A 23763-nucleotide genomic window follows, 5' to 3' on the forward strand; every position below is an offset into this window, starting at 1 on the left:
GATGTGTGTGTATATATGTGTGTATATATTCTATCTCGTATTTAACAAACTTTCGCAGTTGAAGACTCACTCGAAGAGCATATGAATTCTACTGATTATTTAATAAAAGGGAAACTGGCATTTTCATTCAGATGCATATCTTGCTTTGCCCGTTTCAGAGCTGCACTTCCTTGATTACAGGCTACATAAAAATTGACAGAATAGGTGGAAAGGCACGCCTCTGCATGGCCTATATTTAATTTGCCCTCAGTGAGCTTCCTCACAGGTGAGTTAAACTTAGTGTTGCATGCTGGGATCAGTAGTGCACTATCATACATTCATTTACCTTTAGGAGGTTTCTGCACTGAAGCATAATGTTAATTTGTTAATATTTTCTATTGTGCTGGTCCACTAAATCAAATGAACCTTATGCTACAGTGCCATGCCCTGTGCATAAGGTTCAGTGTCTTAAACAAGATCCTATTTCTGACAGGAAGCCAATGCAGATTCTCCAGATGAGAAGTTAGAGGCTTGCTTGGGTTGATCTAAGGCCAAGCGAGCGGCTGCTTTCTTAAGTTTGTAATTTCTGAAGTGGATATTGTGGCAGTCTTGTATAAAGGGCGTTGGCATAATCCAGATCCAATAAGAACCATGGTCCTAAAGGGCAAGGCGAGTATTGGCAGAAATGTTTTGGCCATGCACAGCAGACCAAAGCATGTACCGATTACCGAATTTATTCGGGTTTGTAAAGTTAGTTTTGCAGCGTGAATCCTTTTCTGGATTCACATGCTGTGCATAATTAATTCCGCCATCTAGCGGTTTGGTCCAAAATGGTCCTTGTGGTTGGTTTTTTCCCGTCCGATTCTCCCCCCCCCCCCCCCACCTGCCCTCCCCCCTGTTTTTGCGCACTGTCTACCACCATTTAGTGCCAGGTATGTCCCGTGTGATGTCAGGTATGTCCCGTGTGATGTCACACGGCGCACTGTAGGTCGTTGTGCGTGGTAGACATCTTCAGATTCTTTTTTCCGCCGTTGGGCCTGGAAGCTCCAAAGTTTTTCAGGCTATCCCCATAAAAGAAGAAAAAGAAGAAAAGTTCCAGTGAACTTCACCGAACATCGATGCAACCGGAGATAAAAACGGGACTCGGATCGATACGGAAGACCTCTTAGGTCCACAAATGGCGAGGTAGGGGCCATGGAGTATACCCCTTTCAAGTTCTGCCCCAAGTGCCACCACAATGTCGCACAAGGCGATCCACACGATGTGTGCAATCTCTGCCTACCGAAGGACCATAAGTACAAGGACTGCGCGACGTTCCTGACACGAAGGAAAGGCGCAACCAAAGGCAGCCCGGCGCCAAGTAAAAAGGCAACTTAAGGTGAGCCGCGATCTAAAGAATCCTACTGGACCCTACCAAGGAATACCAAAGAGGGAAAATAGCAGAAGACGCCGAAAACCAGAAAAAGGATAAACGACTTGAGGCTGAGATGGCGATGCTCCTACAGAAGAAAAAAGAGTTTGACACGCCACTTGAGACTTCCGAAAGTCCTGGTTACCGATCCGATTCTTCCGTGTCTACTTTTTCCGAAGATGCCGAAGAAGAGGAGAACCTCTTCGAATCCCCTTGCGAAGAAGATCCTGAGGACTACGGAGACGCTCCAGAAGAGGTGGGAGGGTCCAAAAATTTCGGGGACACATGGAATGACTGCACCGGAAGTCCATAAAAAGAGGAAATATGCTGCTATATGTCGAAGGCATCACCACCAGATAAGTCTTCTACAGCCAGCTGGTGCAAAGGGCACCCCTCCAAGAGGAAAAGGAGACACTTGTTTCCTGCTGGAAACACTGCCCCCTTTCAACAAGGGAACACTGTATTTGCCAATGCTACCAAGCATCCTAGACAAGGCAAGGAAGCCTTTAAGAACCATCAAGCAAGGGGTGACACCAAGGCTTGAGAAAGAACAAGGCCTTCTCCAAGGGCACTAAATGTATTCAGTGCAACATTGTGCCTGACTCCATCGTCACCACGGCCAGGAGAAGAGCTAATGCACTCTCTAACACTGGACCCCCTCCAGAAAAAGAAAGCAAGAGAATGGATATGGTAGGAAGAAAGGAGAAAGCAGCAGCAACCCAATGGCGCATTGCTAACTCAAACGCCCTCCTGAACCGATCCGGACACCAGCAGTGGGACGACAGAGAAGCTCATCACAAGCTCCCTGTGGAGGGCCAAAAGAGAGGAAAATCTATTGTCCAAGAAGGTAGCAACATCACAAACGCATTCCTTAAATCTGCACTAGATGCAGCAGACACTGCCAGCAGGCAAGTGTGCACAGGCACCACCCTAAGAAAACATGCTTGGCTTAAGATCTCAGGGTTCAAACAGGAGGTACAAACCTCCATCGTCAACAGGCCTTTCACAGGGGAGACACTATTTAGGAAGAAGGTAGACTAATCCCTCCAACAAATCAAGGACAATTAAACAGCCGGAGTGATGGGTGTCCTGCTGCAAAGAAGCACCTTCAAAAGAGGTGGGTTCAACAACTGAAAACCCACAGGAAGAGTTGCATTTGGCCAAGGACAGTAAATGTGGCAACCGCTACAAGGCCAAGGGAACTGACAACAAACAGGTTAACAATCAGGATATCAAGGTTGGCAACAAAAAACCAAGCAGCCCTTTCGAGGAAGAGGCGGGGGCAGAGGCCAGCCCTCTAAAGGAAGAGGAAACCGCTCAAATTAACTCCCACATACAACAAGCTTAAAAAAACATAGTTAAATTTGGAAATAAAGGAACTACTGCAAAAACAAGCAATATAATTAGTACCAAAACAGGAGATTTTCAACGGGAACTATTCACCATACTGCCTAGTTCTCAAGCAGGTTCAGGATTGGCCTGAGTGAGAGGTCTTAAGGTTCATAAACCAATTCATCTTAACACAACACTTCAGAATGGCGAGGCTACAAGAAATAATCCACCAAATCCAAAGAGGAGATTACATGGCAACAATAGACCTCAAGGATGCCTACTTACACATTACTATGAACGAAAAACACAGAAAATACCTAAGGTTCCTACACAGAGGAGTGCACTATCAATTCAAGGTACTCCCAAGTCTACACCAAGGGTTTTCACCAAGTGCCTAGCTGTAGAGGCACACCTAAGAGAATGGATACAAGTTTAACCCTACCTGGACAACTGGCTGATAAGGGCAAACGCTAGACAGATGCCTCAAGCCCATTCAAACAGCTATTCACACGCTGCAAAATCTAGGGTTCTCTATAAACCACAAGAAGTCACCCACAAAGCCAGAAAGAGAAAAGACTTTTCTAGGTCCTAGACTAAACTCAAACACGCAGGCGTACCCGATGCGGAAGAGAATACAGGCAATAAAGCAAGAAACATCACTCTACCACAAGGGTCCGTCTCTTGACAGTGAGGAGGGTCATCAAACGTATTGGCACGATGGCATCATGCATACCACTTATTCCTCACGCCCGCCTACACATGCACCCATTTCAAGAATGGCTGATCAACTGGTCCCAAGCCACCGGGAGTTGGGAAGATCTAGTGGTTGTTACGCACAGACTGCAAGCAGAAATGCAATGGTGGGAATCCAACAACATAACACAAGGCAGACCTTTCAGGACCCCAAATCCTCCTGTGACAATCGCTACAGACGCATCCCTCAGCGCACCTCAAACAGCTGAAAGCATGTGGTCAATAGAACGAACAGGATTCCATAAACACATCAACTACTTAGAAATGAAAAAGATGTTCCTAGCACTGAAAGTGTTCCAGAAACCCATTCAGGGGAAATCTGTGTTGGTCCAAACCTCCAACAGCACAACAATGTTCTACTTCAACAAACCGGGAGGTACGGAGTCATTCACACTGAGCAAGCTAGCACAGTAATTCTGGCAATGGGCAGTATCCCAAGCGATCAATTTGCAAACAGTATATCTTACAGGAGTGGACAACACAACAGCAGATCATCTGAAGACAGAATAACTGTTCCCACAAATGGGAGCGGAACCACAAAGCAGTACAAAACATCTTCAATCTCTGGGGAACACCAGTGATAGACCTGTTTGCGACAATACAGAACAAGAAAGGCTAGTTCTTAAACTCTTAGCGTTTTTTTTTTTTGTTACCTTGATTAGATTTGTATCCCTAAGAGGTTTATTAAACCATGGGCTAGAGTTCTTTGTCCTGTCTCCCAATCGACTAGGAGGGGCTAGCTGTACCACTGCGGATCGAACCCAGTTAACAAAAAGTTAGTGGGCCTGCAAAGGTGGGAACTGAATTTTCAAGAGTGTTAAGCAAGCCGTCTTGAGAAATCCTAGTGATAAGCCCAGACTTATCCATGGGAGCCGACTTTTTCTGATTTCCATGAGAAGTTGCGGCCCATCCAAATTGGATTAAGAAGTGGTCAGTCCAAGTAAGAGGGAGTGGATTGATTGTACTTAAAATTTGTTTGAGAAATGTAGGTCAATAGAATGGCCACTGCTTTGCGTGAGGTTAATGATGCTAGATCCGAAAGCCCCTGACTGACTGTTGGGATTCCGAGTTAGGCTGAAGCCAAAGGCTTCTACCGCTAGAATGTCCTTAACTAAGAAGTAAGTACACAGAAACAGGTCTTTAAAAATATCTACATGACCACCTCTGCCATTGCAGCGGTCAACATTATGAAACTTGTATCATGCAGGAATGGGTGTTTCAAGAAGAGATTTAGAAGATGCTGGCATCCAGGTTTCGGTAATAAAAAAGGGTAGCTGGTCTCTGTTGAAAGTAGAATACTGGAAGCAGGAAGTTAAACTGCAATCAAGTTTATTCATACAACAGCCCCACACCGAGTCAGTGCGTGGTCAGGAAGATCATCTGTCAAGTGAGTTTGGCAGTTCCTAGGAATAGCGAGAAGAGGTGGAACGTTGGGCGAACCAATGGGAAGGGGGAGGTGACAGGGGGAGCTCTCACGTCAGAGAGGTAACCAGGGCACAGGGGAGGACAGGGTTAAGATACAACACATCTTCCTCTCGAGTTTTTTAAAGGATTAAACACTTAGCAGTGAAACATATAGTCATGCGGGAAGAACAGTGAACATTAATCATATACAAAGTCTTCATAACGCTTTGGCTTGCGAATGGTACGACCAAACCTTCCCATGACACGGTGAGGATCAGAAACACAATCGGTGTCCGAGGGGGTATCATTATTGGTTCTGCCTGACCTACCACTGAAGCTATGACTGTCAGACATGACTTCAGAGTGTGAGTCGCCTTGACAACCCCGCATTGGTATCGGAGTGTGAGGGCTGAAATCAACAGACCGGTCTGATGAATGACAATCAGCAAAGTCAGAGACAGGTGGGAGAACATGTGAAGTCTCAATGCTGGGCTTGAAACTATGTTCTGAGCTAGACATATCATCAACCCACAAATCTTTGCTATGCACATTAGGTTGCATTTGACTTGGAGCTTTGCTTTCAAGGTGGCATTTTGACAATCTACTCATGTGCCACACTTTCCCATCGCTGAGCCTGGTGGCGTTGTTATACAGTTCATTGATGCGAAGAGAAGAGGTGAATCTGCTTTCTCCTTTCCTTACTTTTTTTTCTAAACAAACTTTCACAAGATCCCCTACCTTGAAAGAGTGTTCTTTTGCACTATGTTTAGAGTCATACCACTCTTTGTAGTATTTTTGCGCCTTGATTATGTTATTCCTAATGACATCTGGCGACCATTCAAGTTGCTTTGAAACAGGCATCCATCCTAGGTGAATGCTCAGGGGCTGTCTGCTTCTCATGAGTACAAAAGGTGCATTGCGGGTGCTGGTACAAGGAGATATTCTGAAAGCCCAGATGAGCTTCAACACTTCTTCTTCCCAGTTAAGGTTGGCATTCCTTGACAATTGTATGTGTCCCTTCAGGACACGGTTGAAGCGTTCTGTTAGACCATTGCCTTCTGGATGGTATAGAGAAGTAGTGTGGTGGGTGATACAGTTCCTTTCAAGGAATGATTTGAACAGCGAGAAGAGGTGGAACGTTGGGGGAACCAATGGGAAGGGGGAGGTGACAGGGGGAGCTCTCACGTCAGAGAGGTAACCAGGGCACAGGGGAGGACAGGGTTAAGATACAACAGTCTCTCGTTGCAGAGAAGATCATAAATGCAGACGGCATGTTTTGGCAGAGACTGTACATTAAGAAGGAGCGCCTTGGAGCAAGGTTCCTTATGAATAATACGGATGCTGTCATTTGATATACTAAAGGGGGGGGTGCCCTAGGCTTCCTGCCACCAAGTACAGGCAGTGAAGTAGCCACCTCTAAAGGTTATGGTTCACAAGAACAAGGGATGTGTTTATCAAGGGCAAGTAAATATTCTTTGGAATACTTAAGACATACTTTAAGAGTGCAAAGGGGCATAGTGGCTGACGCTGAACACCTCTGCATCTGGCCCATTTAAAAGCCGCGGTGAGCAGGGAGTAGGCTCCCCGCCCACAAGCCATGCTGGAATGGAGAGACAAAGGCGAGGTGGCGCGGTAGAATTACACCGGCACCGTGTAAAAAGAGCTCCAAAATGTAGTAGGCTACGCGTGTGCAAAAAAAGCAGTACATAAGACAGAAGATTGCGTGTTCAAACACGGCCCGAAAGAACTAATTCCCCGAGAGAAAAAAAAAACGTATAACTTTCCATTTCAAACTAAAACACACTTCACCTTCCAACACGTTCCCAACAATAACATCCTGATCTAAAGAATTAGCGCAAAAGTTTAAAGATTGTATCACATTTGATTAAAAAGGAAGACACGAGGAGCAAAAAATGTCTCTCCCCCCCCTTCTCTTACTACGAGTGCATGTGTTTGCATGAATGGTTGGCAGTAAAACATTATTCACTTTTTTTTATTTTTATCAAAGCACTATGACGTGGACTTTGTTCACTGCGTTGCAGCGCCCCCCCGCCTGCCGCCCCCCCCCCTCTCCACCTCCAGCCGTCCTGCTGAACAACACTTGTCTGATGCTTGTTTGATCTGTTTTGCACATACATGTGAGATTTTGAGGACATGGTATTGCATACATTATATGCTGCAAATTAAAACTTTCAACTCTTTATGATAAGTATTACTATGCAGCGTGCAAAGTATGTTCCTTCAACTGTTTGGCTACATATGCTGCAAATGCCACATTTAAGATGTCTTTCAGCTGCTGGGGAATGAGAATTTGCCTAGCCTTGGTGCTGGTAAGTTCCAATTCTATTAAGGACTCGGAGGCGAGGATTATGCCTTACTTTCTTCACTTTATTTCTCACAGCAGCAAGAAACATGTAAAAACTTCTTTTCCCATGAACATCAGGGAAAAACAGGAAACTAAACAGTAAGTCCTTTCTCGGTCTCTGTGCATCGGCAGCAACCATCATGCCTTGCGACCACTCCGTCTTCCTCTTTCTTCGCGCGAAGCACTCTGTTCGTCAACTTCACGCATCCTGTTTCGATCCATCAGACCCTGGAAGAAATAACTGAGTCAGGACTCTATTTCGGAACAATAGGTACATAATACGATTCAGATAGGAACAGTACCAGCAATCACATGAAAACCACGTAAATAGATTACTTACGGTCCATACGGGGAGGGGGTCACTTCCAGGAAGTCCCAGGGAGGGATAATCCTCGCCTCCGGGTCCTTAATAGAATTGGAACTTACCAGCACCAAGGCTAGGCAAATTCTCATTCTATGGCAGGACCGGAGGCTTCGGATTATGCCAGTTCAAAGCTTATCGACCACAAGCCGAGCCACTTCGATCACTGGCTTAAAGTAAAACCTTTTGAAGGTGGATTCCGAGGACCAGTCCGCGGCCCTCATCAGGTCCTCCAACCGAGCCCCCAGCGCAAAGGCTTTCGAGGCCATGGCTCCCCGAGCCGAATGAGCACCAAACTGCTTAGTGTCAATCCCCGCCTCCTGCATTACCCAACGCACCCATCTGGCGATTGTCGGGGAAGTAACAGCCTTGTACGGTTTCCGTAGGGCAATCAGTAATTGTCGCTCACCCGGAGGGCGAGTATCCTCAGTCATATCCTCGTATGCACGGAGGCACTGCACAACACACAGCTTCGGGGAATCCGGGAAGGCCGGATACGAAATAACCCTCGTAAGGGTCTTGGTCCTCCTGCTGACCGTAAAGGACACCCCTTCAGGGGAGAAAGTCCGCGCCGAAACATCAAGCGCCCGCACGTCAGAGACTCTTCTGCAGGAAACCAGGCACAAAAGCATTGCCAGCTTAGCAGAAAGCTCCTTGCGGGGCAAAAACCTATTCGGCTGCCAGGAGAGAAACAGATTCAAAACCCTGTTGACGTCCCAGAGGACTGAATATCTCGGTTCGGGGGGCAACGCGAGGCGAACCCCTCGCAACAACCTACAAACCAGCGGATGCTCCCCAATCGGGGAACCCTGAACCAGGTCATGCCCCGCCGAAATGGCCGAGCGGAAGGTATTGAGAGACCTATAGGCCAAGCCCTCATCCACCAGGTCGGCAAGGAAATTCAGGACATAGACAACGTCCGCCCCCACGGGATCGAGACCCCGTCGCATACACCAGCGACGCCACCTGTGCCAGGCAGACCGGTATCTCTTGGTGGTGCTGTCCGCCCATGCCTTTGAGAGCAGATCCTCTGCCTTTCCCGAAAGGCCTGGGAGAGACCAGCGACGCCGGAGATCCGCCATGCCATCAGCCTCAGAGAACCCTCTTGAACCAACCTGTGGGGATTCCTGTCCGGGTTCAGGAGAATGTGAGGAGAGAGGGGGAGTAGGATTGGAAAATCCCAAGAAAGTTCCAGAAGAACCGGAAACCAGACTTGAGACCTCCAACAAGGCGTGATCATCACTGACGGCGCAACAAATGCCGACACTCTTTTGATCATGGAGAACGGGGGGAACGCATAACCCTGTTCGCCCGACCAGTCCTGGAGGAACTCATCCGTTGCCTCCGCCGACGGGTCCGGGCGCCAGCTGAAGTATCTCGGCAGTTGATGGTCCAGCCGCGAGGCAAACAGATCCACCGAGAACGGGCCCCACCGGGCCATCAGTAGGGAAAAAACCTCCGGGTCCAGCTTCCAAACGCTGGCATCCAGGAGATGGCGGGAGTGCCAATCTGCCACCTCGTTCTGGTGGCCCGGCAAATATTCCGCCGTGACCGAGACCCGACGGTCCAGGCAGAAGTGCCAGAAGTCCCGCGCTAGATCCGCCAGCATCTTGGATCTGGTGCCGCCTAGATGATATACCGGACCGCAGGCACGTTGTCCATCCGCAGAAGAACACACGACTGCACCCGCTCCTTGGTCCAGCACTGGACCGCAAAGGAGCCCGCCAGCAATTCTAAACAGTTGATGTGTAAAGACTGCTCGTGGGGGGACCAAGCACCGCCGGTAGGGAACTCTCCGCACCGGGCCCCCCAACCCGCTCGACTGGCGTCCGACTCTATTATAACGTCGCGAGCCGACCCAAATATGGCACGACCATTCCAGGCCTCCATGTGCGTCAGCCACCAGCGCATCTCGTCCCTCACCTCCACAGACAGTGGGATCAGCTGCGAGTATGTGAGGCCTTGCCTGAGGTAATGGAGCGGCCCCGGGAAGATGGCCTGAATCGAAGACGACAACAGGCCCACAATCCGTGCTAGATGCCGCAATGAGACCATTGATTTCGCCAGAGTCTGGCGCAACTCGTGGCGAATCTTGCACATTTTCCGTGCGGGGAGACTCAAGGTAGCCGAAACCGAGTCTATGCTGAAACCGAGGAAGGTTGCGCACTGAGCCGGGACCAGGAGAGATTTCTTCTCGTTGACCACAAACCCTAGACCCTGCAACAGGTCCACTGCAAACTGCAATTGGGCCCTCAAGCGCTTTGGGCACTGGTCCATGAAAAGCATATCGTCCAGATACACTATCATCCTGACACCGCGAGCCCGCAAGGCCTCTACCGCGGGGTGGAGTACCTTTGTGAAACACCACGGCGCGGAAGAGAGCCCGAAGGGCAGCGTGGTGAACTCGTACACCTGACCTTCCCACTTGAATTGGAGGAAACGTCGGTGAGGAGGGAAAATCGGGACCGCCAGGTAGGCGTCCTTCAAATCGAGACGGACCATCCAATCGGCCGGCCGCAGCACATCCCGCAGGAGGTGGATCCCCTCCATCTTGAAATGGAGGTAAACCAGCCACTCGTTGAACTCTTTGAGATTGATAACCGGACGGCGGCCTCCATCTACCTTGTCGACCATTAAGAGATTGCTGAGGAAGCCGTCGGGGTGTTCGCGTGCGCGGCAAATCGCCCCTTTGTGAAGGAGGGCGGAAACCTCGTCTCGTACCAAGGCCGCATCGCGTTGCGAAAAGGTAATGGGGCGCGGACGCTGGGGCTGCGTGGGACGGCCATGGAATTCCAGCTGAAACCCCTGAACCGTCTGAAGTACCCAGGCGTCCTTGGTAAGGGAAAGCCAAGCAGGGAAGAACTGAGCCAGTCGGCCTCCCACCCATAAAGTCGCAGAAGGCAGAACACTCGCCTCGTCCACCCTGTTGTTGTCCACGATAGACACCACGTCCTTTGAACTTCTGACTCCTGGTGGGGTAAAAGTTGTTGAACTTCGAACCATGGTCCTGTCCATGTCCACGTCCGGAGGCTTGGCCTCTGTCAGAGGGAGCGCCCCGGCCGAACGAGCGGCCCCTGCCTCGTCCGGCCCCTTCGAAAACCCGAGGGGCAAAGACCTTTTTTATGTTGGACTGGGCCCGGTCCAAAGACGTAAAAGTCGCAACGAACTTGCCCAACTCCTTAAGGGGGGGGGAGGTTTGGGGGGAGGAGAGAGTGGCGACTGGGAAGGATCCGAGCCCGGAGTCGGCGCCGGAATGAGGGCCGCAATTTTCGCGTACGCCTCGTCCAGACGCGCCGTTAGGCGTTGTTCCAGCGGTTCCATTGCCTGATCCACCGCCTTGTAAATGGAATCGTCCACCGCCTGGTAGAAATCCTCATCCCAGGTGGCATAAGAGAGAGGGTCCTCCTCATGGTACCGGCCTGACTCACCCTGCATGATGAGGTAAATTGGGCTCCACAGGAGAGAGGTACAGCACGGCCAATATCAAGACCCCTAAGGGCACAGTATGGATCTGGGCAACCCAGAGGATGTGGCGGCCTAAAGGCACAAATTACGGGACTAGCCCAGGGAACGCACAGCCCTCTGCTTCCTAGGGCGCTACCCAGCAAGCGTTCCCAAGCGCTGCGCACCAGCGCCAGTTACGACCCGGTGAGGGTGTTCAAGAAACCTAATACAACCCACTCAGGGCGTCAGAATCAAGGGGAGACCTAATTTCGACCCCGGAGGGTGTCAATACTGGGTAGCCAGGGACAGCGCCAAAGCTGCAGAAAAACGCGAAGGAAGCGCGTCCAACGCAGAGAAAGCGCTGCCTCCCAGCGGCGCTCCTAGCGCACCGCACTCTACTAGGGCTGCCAATCGCGTAAGGAGCGCAGGAGCGTCCCGCGATGCCAAAGGGGACCTGTAGGGGTCGCAAAACCAGTGTCAACAACAAACAACGCTTCGCCCACAGAATCCCTCAACAACCCAGGAGAAGAGAGAAAAAGCTACTTAACTTGCTGCTGAGCAGCGAAGAAAGAGGAAGGAGGAGTGGTCGCAAGGCATGATGGTTGCTGCCGGTGCACAGAGACTGAGAAAGGACTTACTGTTTAGTTTCCTGTTTTTCCCTGATGTTCATGGGAAAAGAAGTTTTTACATGTTTCTTGCTGCTGTGAGAAATAAAGTGAAGAAAGTAAGGCATAATCCGAAGCCTCCGGTCCTGCCATAGAATTGCAGAGTGTTAATATTTTTACTGAATGATTTTAAGTGAGCTCTGACCTGATGGTTTCTAAGATTCCATTTCTTACTAAGGACAATCAGTGTATTTTTTTCTAGTTTAATTTCTAAGTTATCTAGAATGTGCCAGCATTTCTTCATAATTTTCTGAATTGTTGCAGTATATTCACAAAACGTTGTGATACATTTTACCTGATTGGATCTAACTTTTGATCTGGTTGTCGGAAGGTATTCAGCATGTAGTGTTGCGAGCTGTGTTTAGAAGGGTTTTTTTGGGGCGTATTATCTGTTCCGCAGTCTAAAAAGGTGGCCATCTGCATGTAAACCGGTTTCCTGGGAAGTGACTTTTCAAGTGGAGTGAACAATTTGTCTGAATTTTTCCTATCCTATGTGGTATAATTTTGTTGGTCAGAATTTATATATCTGAAAACTGATTTTATCTCTGCTGTGTTGGATGGAGTTTTAAATGTTTGACATTTTTTCGATTGAGCTAGTCATGAATCCTCTTAGGTTGAGATTGGCCTTTTCCAGATTAGTGTACCCTTTTCATTTTTGCCATTGACTGTCTGGATGGTGAAATTACATTTCTTCTCCGAATCCGCCATAACAGGGTTTGCGGATTCAGATGCAAAGCAGTATTCCTGGTTTCTCCCTCTTTAAAATAAATCACCCTTGAATACGGAATATTTTCTAGAGATCTATTTTTGCTAGTTTGTAAATAAAAAGCAGGGAGTCTATGGGGTCTGGTGCGATTTCCCCCGCCATATATTTTTGTTTAACTCTTGCTCAAGGTCCTGTTGAATATTGGTGTATGTAGCTTATATAGGCATCTTAGCTAGGATGTCAGTCATTTCATGGAATGCGTGCTTTACAACTAAATTTATGGTATACATTGTATCTTTTAAAGACCCTCCTACTCTCTTACTTATCTATCTTTCGTTCAGACCTTTATCCAAGACTACTTTGACTTGAGACTAGATGTATTTCTTTGGGTTTTGTGCGATTGGCTATTCAATTTAAACTTGCAGTAAAATCTTCAGATGGAAATCCTAGAGTCTCCTTTGTCCCAGGTGATTTCGTGTGTAACATCTTTTACATCGTCACTTTCTAATGTTTATCAGTAGTCTGATTTTTTTTTTTCTCTTTCCTGTGTGCTGGCTCATAAATGGTTAGACTTTCCGAAACCTGTTTTTGTGCCATGCAGTGCAGTTTACCATGGTCAAAGGAGCAGTTATGGGCCTTACTGACCCCGTTTCTTTAAAATTCAGATGACTTTGTCCGGGTATCTACTAGTTGAATTTAAAATTCCTGGTGGCAGGTCCAGAATTTACAAGCCTAGAGTGCTGCAACTAATGGGCTCAGTTTTAATAAATTCTAGCGCTAGCAACTGTTTTGCCAATGTATATGGATCGGAAACAAAACGGTACACCTTTTGTCAGCCTAATGTGCATTTGAACATGAACATACCTTCATTTTGTCCCACAGAAACCTCTAACTGGGGTGAAATGCACCAATAACACTAACTTTCAGATGAAGATCATATTTGAAAAAAGCAATCTAAGAAAAACAGTTTGTTTGATCTTGATCTAGTGCATGGCTCCCTCCCTACGGAGTATCTAGCCACTTCGCTGCTTAGAAACTAAAGTGCTTTGGAGCATCCACATTTTTGGCTTCTTCTTAAAATGTGTGAAGTAAGGCAGGACAGATATGTAAAGGGAGTTTGTACCAGTGAGGGGGTCGAAGAGAAGAAAGATCTGCCACCAAACCTGGAGGTGCATAATCGAGGGATCTTCAAGAGCGCCTTGTTTGTGACCCTTAACTGTCTGGAGGACTGATCATTAAGGAGTCTTGAATGAAGATTGTCAGGGAAGACCTTAATTAAAGCCTTGTGTGAGGCTAGAAGATGATAAGTTTCCTGAAAGGCAACCAATGCCATTTTTTGTTTAGTAGAGGGGCTAAAGAGGGATGTGTGGGAGGTTGCATATCAGCTATGCAGCTGTATTCTGCACAACCTACATTTTTGCTAACATAATGTCAGCTGCTACCAACCGTGCGTTCTCATAGTCCAGGTGATTGGTTAGAAGTGCCTGGACATGGGTTTTCCCGGAGGTGGAAGGGGGCAAGGGAAAGGCTTTTTTTTTTTAAGATCCTCAATTGTGGCAAACCAAGTGCCACTGGTTGTGTTATGTTATACTTTCTTGTTTAGCGCACGGCTGCCCCAGCAAAGGGCCGTCCCGGCGCTTGATCAGAAGAGAGCAAGCAAACACAGCCAACAGAGCACAGCACAACCAACTACTGACCGAAAAGGTCATTTAAACTCCGGATCTGCAGTGGAAGAGCGTTCCATAGTTTTACAGCCAAATAGCGGAAAGAACGTCCTCCCGTCGGAGCTAGCTTTACCCGAGGAACTACAGCCAGACACTGTCCCATCTATTTAAGAGCTCTGCGAGGAGAATACCTCGTCATCAAGGGGCAGAGCATAGGGGGTTGAGTCCATTTTCAGGATTTTAAAAGCAAGACACAAAGTCTTGAAATGGATTCTTTTGTCAATAGGAAGCCAGTGTAGCTTTGAGAGTGTCTCAGACACTGATTTGAACCGGGGAAGTCCAGTCAAAGCACGGGCGCCTGCGTTCTGGACGCGTTGTAAACGAGCCTTCTCCGTCTGGTTAGTTCCCAGAAACAGAACTTGCGTAGTCCAGTCGTGAAAGGACAAAACACATAGCGGCAATTTTCTTAGTGTGGACCACAAAACTTAGTGAGGGGTCAAACCAGACTCCTAGGTTTTTAACTTCCTTTTTAGGTTCTGGAGGGTTGCCAAGAATGTCTGGCCACCAATCCTCACTCCATGCTGCAGCATTTTTGCCGACTACCAGCACCTCAGTCTTGTCAGCATTAAGCTGAAGATAGTTTGCCGTCAGCCATGATGTTACTGCAGTAAGGCCCTGTTTAAACTTGTGCGCTTTTGCCCCGGCTTCGTCACTCAGCATCACCACCAGCTGAGTGCCGTCCGCGTATGACTATGGACAGGTCCCACCGTTTGGCGACCTCAGCCAGTGGTTGGACATACAGATTAAATAGTGTCGGGCTGAGCGCGGAGCCCTGGGGTACGCCTTGCTCAATGCTACATTCTTTAGACAGAAATGGTGGGGTGGAGACCCGAAAAGATCTACCGGTCAAAAAAGCTTTGAACCATGCCAGGGCTTGTCCCACAACCCCTGCCGTTTCCAGTCTATGTAGCAGGACCTTGTGTGACAGTGTCGAAGGCAGCACTGAGATCTAATAAAATCAGTGCTGCCGTCTGCCTGGAATCCAGAATTGTCCGGAGGTGTTCTGTCACACTGAGAAGGGCGGTTTCTGTGCTGTGTCCGTGCTGGTTGTATTGAATCTTTCATAGATAACATTCTAATTGTTATTCGAAATGTTTTACCACTTGTTTAGGAGAAGGGGCTGGGCCAGGTTCAGTGGGCCAGCAGTCAGCCGACCAAAGCTCATGTGCCTTACCAAATAACAATGTCTTCTCGCGATTTAGTTGGAGACAATTGATAGTTAATCAGTCTGTGATTCCCCTCATACAATTTCATAAACTGAGATTTAAGTTTTTCTGGATTTGGTCCAAAGGAGATGAGAAGTTGGGTATCATCGACTTATGATACTGTTCTTCCAATTTTGATTCTTAATAAGGCACAATGTCTTTCTTAGTGTTTCTTACTAAAACAGTTTGGCAAGTTTTTTTAAAATAGAATATATTGTTTGCTTCCCATTTGCATGTGGTTGTGTATGTGATCTCCAAATACTCAGTGTGACCACAAATATATACCTCCTATTACCCATACTTGACCACTACTTTAGGTATGCTTCTACTTTTAAATATAATTGTTCTGTCTCTGACCTTTTGTACACTGCTCTCGCTCCTGCTATCCAATCTTACCTCTCCACAGTATATAGGCTGTCGTCTTATACATTTGAAATTATATCGGACATGTTAAACACGGAATTTCCTCTTTTGTCCCATGCCAAGATCTATGAAGACTTTTGTGCGTGCCAAGGCTTGACTCCAATTTCTGCAAACATTGTATGTAAACTTGTTTGCCAGCATCCCAGCCAAAGGCAGTGGGTTTCTGCCTTTGGCTCGATTCAGTTTCTAAAAAGTAGTGGCTGTGTCAGTGGTTAAAAAGTATTGGTGCTTATTGGTACTGAGTTGGGTTGCCTCTGTTTACATGGCCCAGGTATAATGGTTTTTGGGACATTCCTACAGTTTTTAAGATTCTCTCAAGTCTCAGAATTTTTATCTTATTGCACCTTCGTTTCTTGTGAACAGGGGCCAAGAATTAAGCATGTTTGTAGACATGCCTCCGTAGCTTTGGGGCAGCCTCGGGCTTCATTGACAGAAGATGTACCACGGCTCAGCGCCTTACCTCTGCGCGACCGGGACATAATCGATCTACCTCTCCAGGTGAACGGTAAGTAATTCAAGAGAGGGTCAGTGGCTGAGTTGATGGGATTAACTAGGCACCTCTTCCATTTACTGTGGGGTTCATTTTTAATTCCTTGTGGCAAAGGGCATACACTGTAGAATCATTTCGTACTCTGTACAACTAATTCTTTGTCACAATAGGCCGTGGTGTACATAGTCCTCCTCTGTAAGATCGTACAGGACAATTGGGAATGATACCCTCGAAGGATTATTTGAATTAAAACTGAATAGAGCTTGCCCACTGGGCCATGATTAAGCTGGAGGATCAAGGGTCTATTACAATAGATCAGAAAAAAATTATTGATTAATTAAGTGGTTATTTGTACGTGTATAGGGCAAACTTGGAGACACTGGTTACCTGCTTGTAATCCTGAGCAGTGTGTGGACTGTGTGTAGTTGCTGTCATAGGACTGATTATAGATTCTCCAGGTGTGTGCAATCCTGCTCTATTTCCTTACATAACATTACAGTGCTTAATGTAGCACAGTAAAAGATGGCTGGGTTGGTATTTGCTTATTCTCTAGACTGTGATAATTGTAACCAGGTCAGCTCCTACATCACTATACGAACTGTTGTGTCTGCTAGTGCTAGCAGACCTACATGGGGTAGAGCCTACATGCCACATGATGCTGACAGCAGTTTCAAAGGCTTAGCACCACACAAGCATTTAAGGCCTAACCAATTTTGCCTTCATCCTAAAGAAAAGTACACAGAAGAACAAAGCAAAAGCGATTTTGTTTTAGGGCAGCGTGTAATGAGGATTCAGGGTATGAATTTAGTACACTCCTTTGCTATATGGGCGAATTGTAATTTAATGATCTTCTGTTTTCCTCTGTCCAGAGAGCTCTTCAGGTTCTGAATCGGAGAGCATTGGCAGTCATCGAAAACCTAGGAAAGCGGCAGTAGCACCATCAGCTCGCACTGTTAGACCCATGGGCGGCAGAAAGAAATTACGACAAGGTCGCTGTAGCCGGTGCAAGGGCTGCCTCAATCCAGTCGACTGCGGAAAGTGTATCAACTGCTTGGACAAAACAAAGTTTGGAGGGCCCAACACAAAGAAACAATGCTGCGTGTATGTTTACCATTGTGGACCGCTTTCCTGATAACGTTGTTTAGCTGGGGATGTTTTGAGGGAGGGCATAGAGCAAGGGAGAAAAGGTACTGAAGTGCTGGCATTGAGTGAAATGTCGCGATTGTTCTAATTAGAATTAATTTGCTTTGCATTGCTGTCACCACTGTCCTTTTTCCACTCCTCCCTGACTTATTTTTGCAGTTTGTCGATGGGTGGGTTGCTCTGGCTCTGGGAGAATTTTTACAATTTTTTGTCTATTTTTAGGCACCGGAGATGTGACCGGATTGTAGCTCGGAGGAATGCAAGACTAGCAATGAAAGGAGGTGAGATTTTTAACGGGACAGGGATGGTGTTGAGCAGCCAGGTTACCTTCCATAACTGGCAGCAGTATATCCACAAAGTATATCCCCCTTTGTATGCTATATTTGTATATCCTACCAATCTGAGTGTTTCCTTGCCAATGATATGCTTGCTTGTCTGTGCCCGAATTTGTGTTGCATTTAGTCTTATCCGTTTCAAGATCTGTGTTGATTCTCATGGTTTGCTTTTATTAGCTTTGCTTTATTTCATCTAGTCCCTCTGCTGACTTACTTTTTGTTACAGCGTTTATGTCCAGTGACCTACAGTGTATACTGTAGTCTCCAGTGTGATTTTGTGTAATAGTCTACCTATACAGGCTGTGTCCATCACGTCTCATTGGACCTGAATGAATGTAGAGTCCTACAACATTGACTGCTATCCTCTGCTTTAATCTTTGAGGCTTCCCATTTATCTTTAGCCTGGGGTCTTTAGTGTCTTTTGTGATGCTGCACACCTGTCTGCATGTCGGTGCTCCAAAGGAAGGTTGAGTGAAGGTTACCATAGCCTGAAGTTAGTTGTCAGTCCATGGCAGGAATATATTTTCCACAACAAAACCGAGTTTTTGTTATGGGATTTAGTCACCCTTTAAAGCCCCATTAGTCAAAACGTCCACCTTTCATACCCTGATGAGCAATAAAACTGATTGTTGCCAGTAAAGTGAAATATCTACATTAGAGGTCTCCAACCTTTTCTTTAGTGCGAGCAACTCATGAACAGTGAAAATCATTGTGAGCTGCTTGAGGCAAAGCAACCCATGCATTCTTCTCAGAGAAGCAATTTAGGCTGCAGTCCTGGTGGAGGAGTGGCAACTCTGCAATACAATGGGCACTGGTCCAGGCAGCAGACTACTTTAAAGAGTGCCATAATTCGGATGGCACCATTACAAAATAGTGGCATAAAGGCGCCCAAATCTGGCCCTATAGTGTATTGTGCACTGCTATTCAGTGGCGGAGCCACAGCAGCTTGATACAGTGTGCATCACGGTCCATGAGGAGATGTTGCTGGCTGTTTGTGTACAGTGCCAGGCCTGTGCTAATCTTTCTTTTGGTACTCCAAGGGAACTGCAGCTGCCCTCTGACATGCTTCCTTTATCCTGCCATTGAGAGCCACCGTATACTCCCCATTCTTTCTAAGATTACGCCTTACATGGTTATCAAAACCAAAGCCACAGTGTCCTCTATCAAATGAAATGCCATTCTTAAACGGAGGCAGGTTCCCAAATGCCATGATTCTGAAAACTTACTATGTTAGGACAAAACTCTCTCAGAATACACGTAGTTGAAACGTATAACTACATGGTGTAGGAAAGTGCTCCTTTTTGCATGGTTACCCCCTAACTTTTTTGTCTGATTCCTGATGCCAACTTGGCTGAGTGCGCCCTGGGTCCCTTCCAATCGGGTTCCGAGGGCTTATGTTCTTTCCAAAAACCTGTACCTATGTCTCCACAATTGGCACACCGTTGGGCCACATTTAAGTCCCTTCTAAAAGTTACCCCTTGTGCTAAGGTCCTTGCGACCAGAGAGGGCCTCTGAGGGCCGCAACATTATGCCACCCTTGGTGATCCTTCACTTGTACACCCACACACTGCCATTGCAGGCTGCGTGGTTTGCCTGCTACCAACCTAAAGAACCCCAGAGGACCTGTGCAGAATTCGGCGAAGACTCCTTTCTTCAGTGGACACCGGATTTGTCCCCCAAAGAAACCAACCCCCAGTCTCCTGACCTGGGTGGGTCTGCTACACTGCACCGAAGCCCAGAGCCCAGGTTTGAGTGGACCACTTACCCGGGGACGTCTCCTCGGTGATCCAACCTCATCTGCACCAGTGGCTGACCTCTCCAAAGACTACTCCTCGATGCCAGCAGCTGAAACTCGACACCAAAAGGAACCCCTGCATCCTCCACCCCCCCCCCAACTTTGGGGAGCCCAGCCGACTGTGCCCGGGTGTTTCCCAGCTATCCAGCTCACCTGTCCAGCTGTTGGTCTGCCTCATCCAGCCTCCTGGTCCAAGCCTGCGGTGTTTATTCCCGACCAACAACTTCCACTGGTTTACATTGGCAGCCCCATGCCTACTTTGCACCCAGCCACCAGAGTGCAGCTGGAGGTGAGCTTTTGGTGCTTACTGATGGCTCCCTTTGTGCCTACCTTTGATCCCTGGGCCCTGACCCAGAAACCGCAGGTACCTAATTGTGACTGGAGCTCTTCTGAGTACCCCCTGTCTCCATAGTTCTAGATTGGGCCCCAACTTCTTCTTTGACCTCTACACGCGACCGCCCCTGTGGGTGTACTTACTTTGCTTGTCTGACCCCTGCCCCGTGTAAGTTATACCAGCTTGAGACTGAACTATCTGAACTGAACCTTTTAACGTAGCGCCGTGAGACCTATGTGTGATATACACACTCAATAAATACCCAATACGATAAAACTACAATACCGAGTACTTACCTGTAAGACTCTAACCTTATTTTCTTACATAGGAATACATTGCACTGTAACATAACATTGCAAACTCTATCATTGCAAGGTATAACACTGTATCTGATTGACATGTACAGAAAGCTTTCTTTGTACATGTATTTATATAGCGCAAACCGCCCACATCGCAGGCATCTAAGCGCTTGCTTAGGGAACCCGTCCTGGTATTCCCCTGTGAGATAACCCCGGCAGGGTATCCACAAGGTGAAAGCCAGGCATCCCGCCGCGAGGGGCCGTTGTGGAGATTAAGCAAGCTATTGCCCAGAGTCGCAGAGTGTGAACCCGTGAGTCGAGTAGGCACCGGAGCGAGAATTATCGAGTCCGTGGAATTATTGAGCCCAAGCCCCGTCGAGGCGGGGAATTGAACCCTGGTCCAGGGCCGATCTCAGCTTCCGGGTCTGCCGCCTCTAACCCCTGAGCCACACTCTGTAAAGTATTTATTGCATTTACAAAATCATACTGCATTCCTGAAACTTGTTACCAGTGACAAACTGTAACTTACCTGCACTAAAGCGATTCTTGGTTCTAGTAATAAAAATAACAAAGTAACAACATTGTATACAAATAAGTGGTCTGGATTCAGTCTTTAAGTGTGTGACATAATTTCTTACCTGAGTGTTTACAACAAATGCCTAAAACTACCCTCTGATAAGCCTAACTGCTCAGCCCAGCTACCACTACAGTCAGAGTAAGGTTCTATCTACTTATATCTCTGCCGTTTTTTGAGTACTCCCTGAACTCTGGGCACACTATACCGCTTTTTGGTATGGTATATACAGAGACCGCTGCCTACACATGGCTATTAACTTGGTCGACTAAAAAAACAGACCACATCCAGGAGTTTGAATGACAGTTGTTATGGTTACAGAACAGATGTTACAGATCTTGTGAGGATGACAGGCAAAGTGGGTCGTGCTAAGATTCAAATTGGTTCCTGTAGATCTCTAGTTGGGACTTCAGGGAAGTGAGTCAAGTTAGGCCTACCAACCTATAAACCAAGCATACTCCATCACACAGGTGTGCCCTCAATAGAAACATTTTAAACCTGGGATGATTATTGTGCATTTAACAGAGCTTGTAGAGGGGAGCAGTCCAATGGAGACATGCAGTTGAAACCGTACAGACCAGCAGCTTTCAAATTCGTTTTTCATATACATTTTTTTTTACATGACAGCCTGCTTTACATGACATTTTATTTAATGATTAAAGCAGCTATTCCCAGGGAAGTACTTCGCACATTTTACATTTCTCCCGTTTAAACACTAAAAAGGTTTCACAGGGATTTTTCTCTCTCAATAAATTATCTCTCGCACATTGGCTACAAACTGGGATCTGAACCTTTTGCCAGTCCCAGGCCTAACACTACTTGTGCTCTTCGGCTTAAGGCGGGTCAAACCCCACACTGTGGTATGCTGATTAAAACAAAATGCCAACCAGAGTCCTGGGTCTTATCATAAGGCTCTGGGGTAAAGGCTGGTACTTAAGACCTCGGCAGCTTTCACACTGGGCTGACTGGCGGCTAGAGAAGGCCGTGTAGGCTCCACTCAGGCATTGAAAGAATTGCAAAATACCGATTTTAAAACTGTCGATTTTATCTGTGTAGCTCTAAACCGATCGCCCCTCGGCGCAACGATTGTAATGCTAGAATCTATGTGAACCTTTTTAAAATTTGCTTTCTGCACAAACACCGCCTCTCGGTGCAACGTTTATTAGGAATTGTATTTTACTCACCCTGTACTGGGCTTCGTTCCGCCGCGGCTTGTGCCGTTAGAGCGGCGGGCCCACAGCAACACCATTTCCGGCACCCAACTCGGAAACATCACTTCCGCCCTGACCTGCTGCTGAACAGACAGGTTAGCGGTACAGTGTATCCTTCCCCCCCCGTATAAATGGCACTGTGGAGGAAGCGCAGCGGGAGCGCCGACTTCGCGCCGAAGTCGTGCCAAAGTCCTGCCCGTCTGCGCCCGTCCGCGCCAGACCGGGGCTAGGGGCCATTTCCTCTGCTCAACTAACCTCAAACCATGCCACCATAATCTCTTATGATTCCCAAACTCTGAAACTTAGGCCGCCCGTCTTTGAAGGCTGCCTACACTCTATTGCACTCAGTAACCCCATCAATGCATGTACCCATTGTAGCTACCAACCTACGTGCCAGATAAAATATCCACAACCCAATAAAACATATCAAATGTTTTTATTAAATTGCCGCTCGCTTACCAAACATGCGGTGCAAATGTCGATCCTCTTAGAGGACAGCAGCCCTGATGCCATCTTTCTCACAGAAACATGGCTCAAAGAGGCGTCAGACCCTGATATCACCTCCCTTTTACAACAGGGATATTTACTACAAAGAGTAGACAGGCCAGAAGGCAGAGGTGGAGGAATAGGAATCCTCTACAAAAACCAATATCCATGTAGGATTAACGCAGGCTCTATATCTAACTGCGAAAGCATGCAATTTGCCCTTGACCTCTCTCCCACGGCAACCTTTTCAGGCTTACTTATCTACCGCCCCCCAAACCAAATGGGAGATTTTCTTGACTCCTTACAACTTAAAGTTGCTGACTTAGCTGTCACTAGCCCACACCTCACCATACTAGGTGACATCAACATCCATCTGGATAATTCAGATGACCCCTCAACCAAAGCCTTGTTAGAGAATTTGGAAGCTATCCAACTCACTCAGAAGGGTTTCGAACCGACACATGAGAAAGGCCATCTTCTGGATGGAGTATTTAGCAATGATCACAGACTAGTAGTAGGAACTCCTTTGGCCCTCACTTGGTCTGACCACTACCTGGTCCCCCTACGGTGGCAACATACCATCTCTGCCTCACCACCTCCGCGTAATTTGCTTCAGGGGAGAGAGTGGACTAAGCTCTCTGTTGACAGGTGGACAGATGCCCTACTTACCAACATCCCACAAGCTATGGATGACCCAATTTTAATGTATGACAACTACTCTCAATGGGTCTCCAAGGCCCTTGACGATGTGTTGCCACAAACAACCCTAAGAGAAAAAACTAAATCTAAGGTATCACCATGGTACACCCCCAAACTCAAAGAAATGAAAAGACACTGTAGGAAGTTAGAAAGAACTTGGAGGGCCACTCGTAGCAGTTCAGCCAAAATAGACCATCATGATGCCATAAAAGAATACAAAGCAGAGATTAACTCAACCAAGGCCCGCTTCTTCGAAGACAAAATTAACAACGCCCATAACTGTCCCAGAGAAATATTTCAAATCGCAAAATCTCTAATTGATACCCCATCTATCCCCCCTGACCCTAGTAAAGCACAATCCCGATGTAACAATCAAGCAGAATATTTTTATAATAAAATACAATTAATTTCATCGGCTTTTGTCGCCCCAGATCTAGTTGACCTCGAAGCAACCATGCCACCTGGCATCACACCCCACAGACTGGTAGAATTCCCTCCAGTAGAAGCGGATGCCCTGGAGCTTATCATAAAAAAAGTCAAATCTGGATCTCCAAGCGATCCCGCACCCCCATGCCACTTAAAAAAGATCATTGATACAATACGGCCAGTTATTCTCAACATCCTT

The 23763-nt window shown here is 47.2% G+C and overlaps 1 protein-coding gene across 1 annotated transcript in view; it reads left to right on the top strand.

Moving 5' to 3' along the window:
• Positions 1–23763, top strand: part of KMT2B (lysine methyltransferase 2B) — a 1030490-nt gene that overhangs the window by 192740 nt on the left and 813987 nt on the right. Inside the window, exons 4-6 of the mRNA XM_086929980.1 lie at positions 16136–16277; positions 17132–17363; positions 17628–17686. Of these exons, the coding sequence (XP_086786106.1) occupies positions 16136–16277; positions 17132–17363; positions 17628–17686 (433 nt within the window). The remainder of the gene's footprint in view (positions 1–16135; positions 16278–17131; positions 17364–17627; positions 17687–23763) is intronic.

The sequence above is a fragment of the Lissotriton vulgaris genome, chromosome 7 (assembly GCF_964263255.1).
Source record: "Lissotriton vulgaris chromosome 7, aLisVul1.2, whole genome shotgun sequence".
NCBI classification, from domain to species: Eukaryota; Metazoa; Chordata; class Amphibia; order Caudata; family Salamandridae; genus Lissotriton; species Lissotriton vulgaris.